This window comes from Trachemys scripta, chromosome 3 (assembly GCF_013100865.1).
Source record: "Trachemys scripta elegans isolate TJP31775 chromosome 3, CAS_Tse_1.0, whole genome shotgun sequence".
NCBI lineage: Eukaryota > Metazoa > Chordata > Testudines > Emydidae > Trachemys > Trachemys scripta.
The window spans coordinates 200,736,735-200,749,483 of NC_048300.1; the positions used below are offsets into that span (position 1 = coordinate 200,736,735).

Consider the following 12,749-nt stretch of genomic DNA (forward strand, 5'->3'; position numbering starts at 1 on the left):
GGGGGCACCGTCCCCCCCCCGCCCCCCCCCCCCCGGCACCTGCCTTCCAGATCTGAACACCTCAAAATTCAGGAGGGCTCAAGCTCCGTTTGGGCGGCTGTTACTTCATTTCTCCCAAATCAAATCTACTGATCCACTGGAACTTGCTGTAGGAAAAGTAGCAAGAAATGCTTCCCAGTGGTTATTAGGACTGGAATTGCTATTTTCAACAGCCATTGCCTTTTGTTTGTTTGTTTGTTTAAAAGGAAGACAGTGATATCGCATTGGCAAATTCCCCATAGAAAGAAAGAGGGAACAAAAGAATAATAAAGGCACCTCAACTTTTCCTCATTTATGTAGGACAGTCTTATAATCTGCATCCAGATATCCTCCAGTCACACAAGCTGAAAATTGTTCCACTTTACTGCAGTTCTGTAACCATATGGGAACCAATCCTGTCTGTGTTCTGTGCACACCTACAATTCCTGCTGAATGACTTGCCGTGGGAGCGAGTTACCAGTGACCCAGGGCTGCGGCGGAAGGAGGGTGCAGGTGGTGGTGGGGGGGAGAGCCGAGGGCTGGGGCGGCAGGGGGGTGCGGCGAGGAGCCCAGGGTTGGGATGGGGGCAGCCAAAATTTTTTTTGCTTGGGGCTGCAAAAAACCTAGAGCCGGCCCTGTTTGTGGACGCAGGGCCATGGCGGCTCCCAGCATCACATGCCCCCTGCATGGCTCCCTGGGCGGCTCCCCCACCCAGGGATTGCTGCGCTCTGCTGGCGGGTGCAGGGGCAGAGGTGAGCTGGGCTCTCACCTGTCCAGGGACCGGAGCCCTCGGCGTGAGCCGGGCGGGCAGGCGGGGGGTGGTGCGCAGTGGCTGGGGGTGCCGGCACCAGTTCTGAGACCTGCGCTGTCCTTCTCAGACTCACTGCCCCGTCTACCTGGTCAACGTGTCCAGCGTGTCTGCCGGCGATGTTGTGGCTACCGCTAAGATGCAAGGTAAGGCTGGGCGCTGCCCCTCCCCAGCTTGGCTCTGCGCTTGGCCCGGGCAACTCCGGTCAGCAGCCACCGCCTGGCGTAGGGCCCCGTTTCCGGGGGAGCCCGGCCGACCACACGGGCTGGGAAGGTCATTGTCTTAATAGAAGTTTCCACAGGGGTGGGCCGCAGCCGGGCGCCCACAGCGTACTCTTTCCATGGGCCGGGGGGGCCCTTAGCTGAGCGGGGGAGTGTAAGTCTGCCCCTGGGCAGTGGTGCCCCTCACCCCCGCCCCTGATGTTCCCTGTGGGGCCGAGGCTGCTGCCCCCGCAGCCCCTGCCGCTCAGCTCCCTTGGCAGCAAGCGCCTTAGAGCCCAGCAGCTGCTGGGACCCTGTTGGGCTCCGGGCCCTGGGGAAGGCAGCAGGGGCTGACCTGAGCAGCCGGGCCAGCGGGGCGGAGCGAGCAACTCCCAGAACGTCCGTGAGTCTCTAGCAGCCGCCCGGCCTCGCCCCTACGGCCCCGCAACCCAGCCACACCTCCCCACGCAGCCCCCGTCCGGCCTCGCCCCTACGGCCCCTCAACCCAGCCACACCTCCCCACGCGGCCCCCGCCCGGCCTTGCCCCTATGGCCCCCCGACCCAGCCACACCACCCCACGCAGCCCCCGCCCGGCTTCGCCCCTGCGGCCCCCGGCCCCTCGACCCAGCCACACCTCCCCATGAGGTCCCTGCCTGGCCTCGCCCCTACAGTCCCCGGTCCCCCGACCCAGCCACACCTCCCCACGCGGCCCCTGCCCGGCCTCGCCCCTACGGCCCACAGCCCCTCGACCCAGCCACACCTCCCCACGCGGCCCCTGCCCGGCCTCGCCCCCACGGCCCCTCGACCCAGCCACACCTCCCCACGCGGTCCCTGCCTGGCCTCGCCCCTACAGTCCCCGGTCCCCCGACCCAGCCACACCTCCCCACGCGGCCCCTGCCCGGCCTCGCCCCTACGGCCCACAGCCCCTCGACCCAGCCACACCTCCCCACGCGGCCCCCGGCCTTGCCTCCCCCGCCCCCCCCCCCGCCCCACCCCCCCCCGCAGCCCCCACCCAGCTTCGCCCCTGCGGCCCCCGGCCCCTCGACCCAGCCACATCTCCCCACGCGGTCCCTGCCCGGTCTCGCCTCTCAATACAACCCCACCTTTCCACACAGCTCCCAACACGATCCCCAGCAACACTGCAGCCCCCCACCCCCAACCCAGCCCCATCTCCCCACATGGCTCCCCCCAAGGGAACTGGCCAAGCCCCAGCCAATTTGCTGCCCTGCAATGATGGCCCATGGGCCAGGCAGTGGCTCTGTGGCCCTGAGAGCCCTGGGGTCTAGTAGCTGCAGCACAGGCCTGGAGGTGAGGGCCCCAAGTCCTAGCCCCTACCTAGCTCTTATGATGTGTGACCCAGGCGAGTCCCCCCCGGCCCTCTGCCTCAGTTTCCCCTATACCATCTGTGTAACACTGTGCCCAGGCGGCTGGTGCCAGCCCATCAGACGGCTCTGCAGGGCCCGTCCCAGGGTGCCAGCCCCTCAGACGGCTCTGCAGACCGTCTCTTCCTTGGGGCGGGGATCCGCGTGCTGCCTCGCCATGAGGCTGGCAGGGTGGCGGGAGAAACACTCCTGCCCCCAGGCGATCCACACGCTGCCCTGGGCCGCACCCCAGCGCCACAGCCCATCCCCCCGACCCCCATGTCCCCTCTCTCTTTGCAGGGAAAGTGGTGTATGCAGAGACCACCACGGCGCACGCCACGCTGACGGGCCTGCACTATTATCACCAGGACTGGTCCCACGCCGCCGCCTACGTCACTGTGCCGCCCCTGCGGCTGGACACCAACACCTCCACCTACCTCATGAGCCTGCTAGCCAAGTGAGGGCCGCCGGGCACTGCTAGGGGATGGGCTAATCCTGCGGGTCTGGTGCTGCCTGACCCATGGGTCCTGTTAGAGCCCCAGGCAGGGCACTCTCTGCTCCACTGCCGGGCACTAGAGAGGTCCCAGCCATGGGCGCTGGTCTGTAATCAATGTGCCAGGGCCCTCAGGGTGAGCAGCACCACGGCCGCCGGGCCGGTAACCCCTGCTCCCCTCTCTCCTGGCAGCGACACCCTGAATGTCGTGGCTTCCGACCACCGACCCTTCACCAGCAAGCAGAAAGCCATGGGCAAGGAGGACTTCACCAAGATCCCGCACGGCGTGAGCGGCGTGCAAGACCGCATGAGCGTCATCTGGGAGCGGGGTGTGGTACGTGGCACTGCCCCGGGCGCGGCACAGCTGCACGGCCACGGGTCGGGCATGAGGAGCCTAGCACACGTTGGGTCGGGATCCAGACTTGGCCACCTCCGGTGCTGTGGGGAGCCGTGCTAGTGGGTGGCACTCTCAGGACCGCCGTGCCCTGCCAGTGGAGACGGACCACTGAGGCACTACAGCCTGGGGCCCGATCCTGACAAGTGCCCATCCTCCCTGTGCACCGTGGTGGAGTACCGCTACTCGCTGCCCCCCAGAGGGGGCTGCATTCCCGTGGGGTGTGACCTGGCTCTCTGGGGCTGTGGTAACATAGGGGGTGGGCATTCAGTCTGCATCTGGGTCCTGCCCACCCCATGAGGCAGCCCCTGGCTGGTGCTGGATCCCCGGCTCAGCCCTGTGGCATGGGGCTAGGGGGAGCTAGGAGTGACTTGGGGCAATTGCAGCTTCCTCTCCCAGCCGCTGGCGGGATGGGGCAGGTCGCACCACTCGGGGGAGGAGAGATGGGGGGACCCTGCCCCCTCTGACAGCAGTGCCCCCAGTCCTCCTGGAGGGGCCATAGCAGAACACCCCCCACCATGCCGTCTCAGGCCCCTGCTGTGTTTGCAGGTAGGGGGGAAGATGGACGAGAACCGCTTTGTAGCCGTGACCAGCTCGAACGCGGCCAAGATCCTCAACCTGTACCCACGGAAGGGCCGCATCATCCCCGGGGCCGACGCAGACATTGTGGTGTGGGACCCTGAAGCCACCAGGTAGGAATGGGGCCAAGGGGGAAGGGCAGAGGCAGAGCGTCTTTTCCTGATGCCGGTCGGTGCCCGACGGACCCAGGACAGACGCTGGTTTGGGGGGGGGGCCAGCGAGCCGCGTCCCGGGGCCGGTCGGTGCCCGATGGACCCAGGACAGACGCGGGGGGGGGGGGGGGATGGCAGCGAGCCGTGTCCCGGTTGGTGCCCGACGGGCCCAGGACAGACGCTGGTGGCCGGGGGGGGAGCGAGCGATCCATGTCCCGGTGCCGGGAGGTGCTGCTCATTGCTCTGGGGGCTCCTGGCTGCGCCGCGCCTGGGCCCTTGCAGGGGGCGCTGCTGGCTCTTAGCACAGGGCTGCCCCAGTGCAGTGAGCCACCTCCTCTCTGGGCCAGGCTGTAACCAGCTGCTCTCGCTGTGTCACCCGCAGGACCATCTCTGCCAGCACCCAGGTGCAGGGGGGAGACATCAGCCTGTATGAGAACATGCGCTGCCACGGGGTGCCGCTGGTCACCATCAGCCGCGGGCGCGTGGTCTACGAGAACGGTGTCTTCATGTGTGCTGAGGGCACCGGCAAGTTCTGCCCGCTCCGCTCCTTCCCCGACTCCGTCTACAAGAAGCTTGTCCAGCGGGAGAAGGTAGGGGGTGGGGCTGGGTGTCCCGTGCTCTGCGGTGCTGTGCATGGCTTCAGGGTCACCCGCACGCCTGGCCGCCCCTGCACGTCCCCACACGGCCGGAGCGGGGCCAGGATCATGGTGCAGGGCAAGGTGGCGCGGTGCCTGAGCCCGGGATCCCGCCGCTGGGCCACCTCGGCAGCAAGATGGGCCGGTTGGTTGTGTAGGAAGCCGTTGGCCACTCCCACTCTTCTCAACTGCAGGGGGCCGCATGTGGCAGCATGGGCGGGCGCTGCGCAGGGGCCCTGCTGGCCGGAGACAGCCCACGCTGAGCAGGGCAGCCTCGGGTGGGTTTCCTCTGCCTACAGGCTCAGTCACAGCTGTGGGGCCCAGCCTCCGGGAGGAGATAATCCAGGAGCGGACCCCCGACTCCCTCCCTTCCTCCTCCTATTGCGGGGTATTCCACAAGGCAAAGAACCTGCAGGTGGCCGGAGGGCAAAGGGTTGTACCCATGGTGCCCTGCCGCTGTGCACGGGGGCAGCTGGCTGGTGTGATTCCCCCACCGGCAACACTGCATCTCTCGCGCTGGTTGAGAGCAGCCTTTGCCTGGCGAGCCTGAGCACCAGGCCAGGCCGTCTCCCGCCGTGTAGCACCTCGGCAGAGGGCTGAGCCGGAGGCTCTGCCCCAGCAGGGTGGGGAACAGGAAGGAGCCCGGCGGCTGGTCCCCTCCTGTACTCTACTCACTGGCGGTGGCAAAAGGGGCTGCGCTCCCAGGAGAGGAGAGCACTCCTGTCCTCTGCAGCCCGCTGGGGTGAGCAGTGACATACCACCTACGTTGGCATCGGTATCATTAGGGTTCAGAGTCAACGCCCAGGCGCCCTGCTGCGGAGTGATTGTCTGACTCCACTGCCCGCACTGCTGGGCTTTGCGGCTGCTCTGCAGCCACCGGAGTGGTGGGAGCGGCTGGGCCGGAGAACGTGATGCAGCTGGCACTGAGGAGCGCCTGCCCCCTGCTGCCGTGAGCTGGCTCCATGTGATGCCCGCAGAGGAGGCCGGTGCGTGAGCTGGGGCAAGGCCAGCAGAGAGGCAGGCTTTGTACGGCTGCTGGGCACAGCTCTGGGGTGGCTGGGGAAGTCACACAGCGACCTGGGCATGTCTCTCTGCCCACTCTGTATGGGGGGAGCTGGGACTGGTGAGGGGGAAGAGAAGGTGGGAGCAGATGGGGGCATGCTGGGGATTTGGGGGGAGAGTTGTTGCCCTGGGGGGTCATGGGGAGAGTTGTTGCCCCGGGGGGTCACGGGTTTGAGGGGAGGGGCATTGGCCGAGGAAATGGGGTTGAGGGGAGGGGCGTTGGCCGAGGGGAGGGGCGTTGGCCGAGGGGCCGAGGGGCGGGGCATTGGCTGAGGGGAGGGGCGTTGGCCGAAGAAAGGGGGTTGAGGGGAGGGGCGTTGGCCGAGGGAAGGGGGTCGAGGGGAGGGCAAGGAGGGTGTTGAATGGAGCCTGGGCCGGAGGAGCGTGTGGCTCACATCATGGCGCTCAGGGGCAGCAATGAGAGAGGACTGGGGCCAAGCCGAGGGACCAGCCCCGGGATCTGGGAAGGAGGCGGGGGAAGCGCTGGGGGCCGTGCCGCCTGGGGGTCTTGGCTCCCTCCTGGGTAGCGGGGGGCTGTCCTCACGCCTCTCTGGAGAAGGGGAACTCGGACCCGTCGTGCGCCTGTCTCCCCTCCTGAGTCCGCGGAGTGGGGGGATCACACTGTGTCGGCAGGGTGCTGCGTGAGGTTTCTTGGGGCCGAGTACTGGCCCATGGGTGGGTGTGCAGTGAGGGACAGGGCTGCTCCGCAGGGGTCCACACAAAGTCTGGCTGGGACCCAGGCTCTGTGTTCAAGGTCCAGGAGCTCACAACTCTGGGGAGCCCTGGATCCCGCCGGCTCAGCCTCCTCTGACTCTGAGTGGGGAGGGATGGGAAAGGGGAAGGCTCCTTCCCATCAAAGCGTCTGAGCCCAGGGCCCCCTGCTTGGCTAGGAAAGCCCCGGGCTCCTGGAGCTGCTTCCCCACCAGTGGCCAGGGTTTCATTCACCCAGAACGATCCCAGTCACCGGCCCCGGCCGAGTTCAGACATTCATAGATCCCCAGGCCAGCGGGCATCAGATCAGCTAGTCTGAGACCTGCCCTAAATAATTCCCAGAACAGACCTGTTAGAAAAACGTGAGTGATGGAGAATCTCTTGGGGAATTGTGGGCACCAGGACCCAGGACTCCAGCAGTGGTCGCACCACTTCCACACAGAGTAAAATAACCTCTCAACTCCTCCTCAGGAGCCCTGCTTATGTATTAGCCCTTTTGGCCATAGCATCACACGGGGAGCTCAAGTTCAGCTGATAGTCCAGGCCACCCCTCAAAATTGTTTTCAGAGTCTGTGCCTTCCAGGGGAAAGCCCCCCAGCCTGGAAATCTGGCCTGCATTCTTTGTTCCTACATGTAACCCTATTAAAACACACATGTTGCTTGCCCCCAATTTACCAAGCGATCCACATCAGTGTAGGGTGACCAGATGTCCCAATTTTATAGGGACAGTCCCGATTTTGGGGGCTTTTTCTTATATAGGTGTGACGGTGCTGCCCATGGGAGCCAGCTGAGGTCACTCAATCAGGGTGAACTGCGAACAAAACGGGGCAGACAAACCCCAAACGCTGGTGGATCTTCCAATACTTAGATTTACCAACCAGCACAAAACAGCTTCTATAGGACCTCACTGGTTACTCAGAAGTCCAAACCACGCAGTTCCCTTAAAGTGCCCAGCCTCAGGCCTCCATCCAGACACACCTGTCAGATATGATGATGATTACTGAGAATCTTATCTCATCATATAAAAGAAAAGGTTCTTCCAACCCCAAAGGATCAGCCACATAGCCAGGTTCAATTATAACTTAGATCTCACCCAAAATACACACTATAGTCAATTCTTATTAACTAAACTAAAATGTATTAAAAAAGAAAAGAGAGAGAGTTGGTTAAAAGATCAATCTACAGACAGACTTGAATTTGATTCTTGAGGTTCAGATACATAGCAGAGGTGAGCTTGTAGTTGCCAAAAGTCCTTTTAGAAATAGTCCAGAGGTTATAGTCCAATGTCCATATTCAGGGTGGCTCCAGTCAGTGACTGGGGATCTCAATCCTTGTGGCTTAAGGTTTCCCCCTCTAGAAACCCAAAGCAGCTCTGAGATGAAGCAGGATCATGTCCCAGGGTTCTTATACATTTCCAGCAGCCTTTTGGCCTGAGAAAACATTAGGCTTAACTCTCCTTCTCCCAAACATCCTGGCAATTAGCACAGGGTAATTTATCCATTAAACAGTTCAGATCCGGGTTACCACAACCTTCGAAGAGACATAGAGACAATAATACTATTTCACTCAAGTGTCATCACAAATGTTAATATTCCTTTTTTGATCTTTGAATGAAAGCTATAGTAATAGACAAGACTTGTTTGCTTACATCACAAGACCTGAGCAAACAGCTCCCCTTCTATCTCTAACAATGCAGACTTGCATTTCAAAGCTCTATTCATTTACAGATCTTCCTAACCAGTCTCTAAAGTTCACCCATGGGTCAGGTCAGCCGGTGAGGTAATTAACTCTTTCTGGCTCTGTCATCTTTCAATGAGATATTATATCACACTCATAACGTAACAATAGGCACCTATTATCCCCGACCCCCTGTCCCAATTTTTTATACTTGCTATCTGGTCACCCTACATCAGTGTGAGTCAATGACCTGTCTTCTTCATTATTTACCACTCCCCCAACATTTGTGTCATCTGCAAGCTTTATCAGTTGTGATTTTGTTTTCTTCCAGGTCGTCAATACAAATGTTAAATAACGTAGGGCTGAGAGCCGATCCCTGCAGGACCCCACTAGAAACACCCCGTTCGATGATGACTCCCCATTTACAATTACATGTTGAGATCTATCAGTTAGCCAGCTTTGAATCCATTTACGGTGGGCCAGGTTTACTTTATAACATTCTAGTATTTTAATCGCAATGTCATGCAGTACCATGTCAAATGCCTTAGAGAAATCTGAGTATATTATATCAACACTGTTACCTTGAGCAACCGGACTTGAAATCTCATCAAAAATATATCAAGTTAGTTTGACAGGATCCATTTTCCATAAACCCATGTGTGACAAAGCGGGAATTTTCTGTAGTATTTTTGAAAGTCCTGCGTGTGCCTTGTTTTCTTCTATATTTTGCATGGATACCAGGCCGGAGGGAGGGCGAAAGGACAAAGTTTGTTCTCAGGATAAGCTGAGAGAGAGAGAGAGAGGTGGGTGTATGTTGCTGTGACTGGGGTCCCGGGGGGCCACACTGGAGTTACTCAATTAGAGTGAACTGCAAAGAACGAGGCAGACAATCCCCAAAGCTGGTGGATATTCCAGTACTTAGATTTACCAAACCAGCCCCAAACAGCTTCTATAATACCTCACTGGTTACCCAGAAGCACCCAGCCTTAGGCCTCCGCCCAGACACCCAAGTCAAATACGATGAGGGTTACTGAAAATCTTATTCCTCATATAAGGAAGTTCTACCAATCCCAAAGGATCAGACACATTACCACCCAAGTTAATGAATATTCCAGATCTTACCCAACTACACGCTTACAGCCAATTCTGATTAACTAAACTAACATTTATTTTAAAAGAAGAGACACGGTATTGGTTAAAAAATCAGTATACATACAGACATGAGTACAGTTCTGAGATCAGATTCATAGTAGAGATGGTGAGCTTTGCAGTTGCAAAGAGTTCTTTCAGAATTGGTCCATAAATTATAGTCCAGTCTCCATATTCAGGGTGATCCAGATTAAGACTGGAGATCTCAGTCTTATGGCTTAAGCTTCCCCTGCTTGAAGCATCAAGCAGATCTGAGATAAAAAGGATCAGGACCACAGCCATTCTTATACCATTCCAGGTCTTCTTTGACAGCTCGGAGTCCTTAGGCAAACAATAGACAATTATGGAGACTCCTAATAGACCTATTTCCTAAGCATCACCAGTAATTAGCTGTAACGATGCTGCCTCTGGCGGGACAAAACTGAGAGTATCAATTCAGGACAAATTGCTTAGAGCAGGGTGTGACGAAGTGGGAATGTTCTTAATGCTTTCTCTGAATACTGTGTGAGTGCCTCAGTTTCCCTTATGCAGTTCTTAAGTATCTAGGTGGCGGGATCAGGGTGTGATTGTTGCAGAGCCCTAGAGGGCAGGTGTGAGGCCATCTGCACAGACAATAGCTGACACCCTATCTCCTGGCAACTGATGGCCTGGGCCCCTCCCCTGCAAGAGCCATCTGAAGGTGTTGGAGAACAAAGAGATCAGGTGGCCTCCTGGCCGGGGAAAGAAACAAAGGCCCGAGGAAGGGCTGAAAAGTTTCAGTTTGGAGCTGGCTGGGGAAATGGAGGGGGCCCAGACAGGGCTCTGGCCTCCCTTCCCCCAAGATGGACCTGACTTAGGGGTCCTGGTCTCTGTACCTACAAGCTCAGTTTTGGACTGTGTTCCTGTCATTTAATAAACCTTAGGGGTTTTACTAGCTGGCTGAGAGTCACGTCTGACTGCGAAGTTGGGGGGCAAGGCCCTCTGGCTTCCCCAGGAGCCCTCCTGGGCAGACTTGCTGCGGTAAGCGCACGATGAGGAAGGGGATGCTGAATGCTCCGAGGTCAGACCCAGGAAGGGGAAGCTGTGTAAGCTCCTTGCCCTGGAGACAGTCTCCTCACGGAGAGGAGGCTCCCCCAGAGTCCTGACTGGCTTCGTAGGGAGCAGTTCCAGAGCATCGCCTGGTGCCTCCATGACCCAGGGCAGTTACAGCCCAAGGCTGGGCTTCCTTTACCATTAAGGCACCAAACCAGCCAAACAGAGAGGACTTCGGTCTCACCCCACTTGCTAACCATAAGTCACACAAACAATTCCCTTAGACTCTCCAGTTTCCCAGTATTACCACCAGTGCCACTCGTTATGGGGACAAATGGTTATGAAAACCAATACCCCAGTAAAAGATAAAGGTTCTCCTGATCCCAAAGGACCAAGCCCCAGACCCAGGTCAATATACAAATCAGGTCTTACCCACAAATCACGCTATTGCCAATCCTTTAGAATCTAAAATCTAAAGGTTTATTCAAAAAAAGAAAGAATTATAGATGAGAGCTAGAATTGGTTAAATGTAATCAATTCCATACAGTAATGGCAAAGTTCTTGCTTCAGGCTTGTAGCAGTGATAGAATAAACTGCAGGTTCAAATCAAGTCTCTGGAACATCCACAGCTGGGATGGGTCATTCAGTCCTTTGTTCAGAGCTTCAGTTTGTAGCACAGAACAGAAGAACATAGCAAGGTTCCTCCAGAAGTAAGAAGCAGGATTGAAGACAAAATGGAGGGGTTTCCAGGGCCTTTTATATTGTTTTTCTTGGGGGAGGGAAACCCCTTTTGTTCTCCTGTGCAAAATCACAGCAACAAGATGGAGTTTGTAGCCACATGGGCAAGTCACATGTCCATGCATGACTCAGTTCTTTTACAGCAGGGGTTCTCAAACTGGGGGTCAGGACCCCTCATGTGGTCGCAAGGTCATTACATGGGGGGTCATGAGCTGTTAACCTCCACCCCACACCCCGCTTGCCTCCAGCATTTATAATGGTGTTAAATGTATTTAAAGGGTGTTTAATTTATTTGGGGGGGTCGCACTCAGAGGCTTGCAATGTGAAAGACGTTGCCAGTAAAAAAGTTTGAGACCTACTGTTTTACAGGGAGATCAGCCATTGCTCACATGCTACCTTGATTGTCCCAGGAAGACTTTTCATGTGTTCTGGAGTCTCTCAAGGTCCATTGTTAGTTAACTGTTTCTTGATTGGGCAATTAACTTGCAAATTCCTTTCTCAAGAAGCTGCCCAAATTCTTCACTAATGCTACACATTGAGATACAAATACATAGGCAATATTCATAACTTCAACTTCAAAAATGATACACATGTACAGACAGCATAATCATAACCAGCAAATCATAACCTTTCCATAGACACTTCACTCGACAACCTTTGTACAATATTTGCTGCAAATATATAACAGGTTTCAGAGTGTTAGCCGTGTTAGTCTGTATCTGCAAAATACAACAAAAGAGGAATTCCACCAAGATTTCAACAATTTCGACCCCACCATCAACCTCAGCCTGGACCAGTCCACAGAAGAGATTCACTTCCTAGACACAACAGTGCTAATAAGCGATGGTCACATAAACACCACCCTATACTTACCTACATGCCTCCAGCTTTTATCCAGACCACATCACATGATCCATTGTCTACAGCCAAGCTCTAAGATACAACCGCATTTGCTCCAATCCCTCAGACAGAGACAAACACCTACAGGATCTCTATCAAGCATTCTTAAAACTACAATACCCACCTGGTGAAGTGAAAAAACAGATTGACAGAGCCAGAAGGGTACCCAGAAGTCACCTACTACAAGACAGGCCCAACAGAGAAAGTAACAGAACGCCACTAGCCGTCACCTTCAGCCCCAACTAAAACCTCTCCAGCGCATCATCAAGGATCTACAACCTATCCTGAAGGACGATCCCTCGCTCTCACAGACCTTCGGGGACAGGCCAGTCCTCACTTACAGACAGCCCCCAAATCTGAAGCAAATACTCACCAGCAACCACACACCACACAACAAAAACATCAACCCAGGAATCAAACCCTGATGCCAACTCTGTCCACATATCTATTTAAGGGACAGCCTCATCGGACCTAACCACATCAGCCACACCATCAGGGGCTCGTTCATCTGCACATCTACCAATGTGATCTATGCCATCGTGTGCCAGCAATGCCCCTCTGCCATGTACATTGGCCAAACTGGACAGTCTCTATGCAAAAGAATAAATGGACACAAATCTGACATCAGGAATCATAACATTCAAAAACCAGTAGGAGAACACTTCAATCTCCCTGATCCCTCAATAACAGACCTGAAAGTGGCAATTCTTCAACAAACAATCTTCAAAAACAAACTACAATGTGAAACTGCAGAACTGGAATTAATTTGCAAACTGGACACCATCAGATTAGGCCTGAAAAAAGACTGGGAGTGGTTGGTCATTACAAAACCTAAACCCAATTTCCCCAATACTAATTTCC

General features: G+C 56.5%; 1 protein-coding gene across 2 annotated transcripts in view; it reads left to right on the top strand.

Moving 5' to 3' along the window:
* DPYSL5 (dihydropyrimidinase like 5) overlaps window positions 1-12,749 on the top strand; it is a 44,233-nt gene that overhangs the window by 9,248 nt on the left and 22,236 nt on the right. For both annotated transcript variants that reach the window (XM_034766846.1, XM_034766847.1), the window contains exons 5-9: window positions 897-972; window positions 2,688-2,844; window positions 3,073-3,214; window positions 3,824-3,966; window positions 4,388-4,595. In XM_034766846.1, the coding sequence (XP_034622737.1) occupies window positions 897-972; window positions 2,688-2,844; window positions 3,073-3,214; window positions 3,824-3,966; window positions 4,388-4,595 (726 nt within the window). The remainder of the gene's footprint in view (window positions 1-896; window positions 973-2,687; window positions 2,845-3,072; window positions 3,215-3,823; window positions 3,967-4,387; window positions 4,596-12,749) is intronic.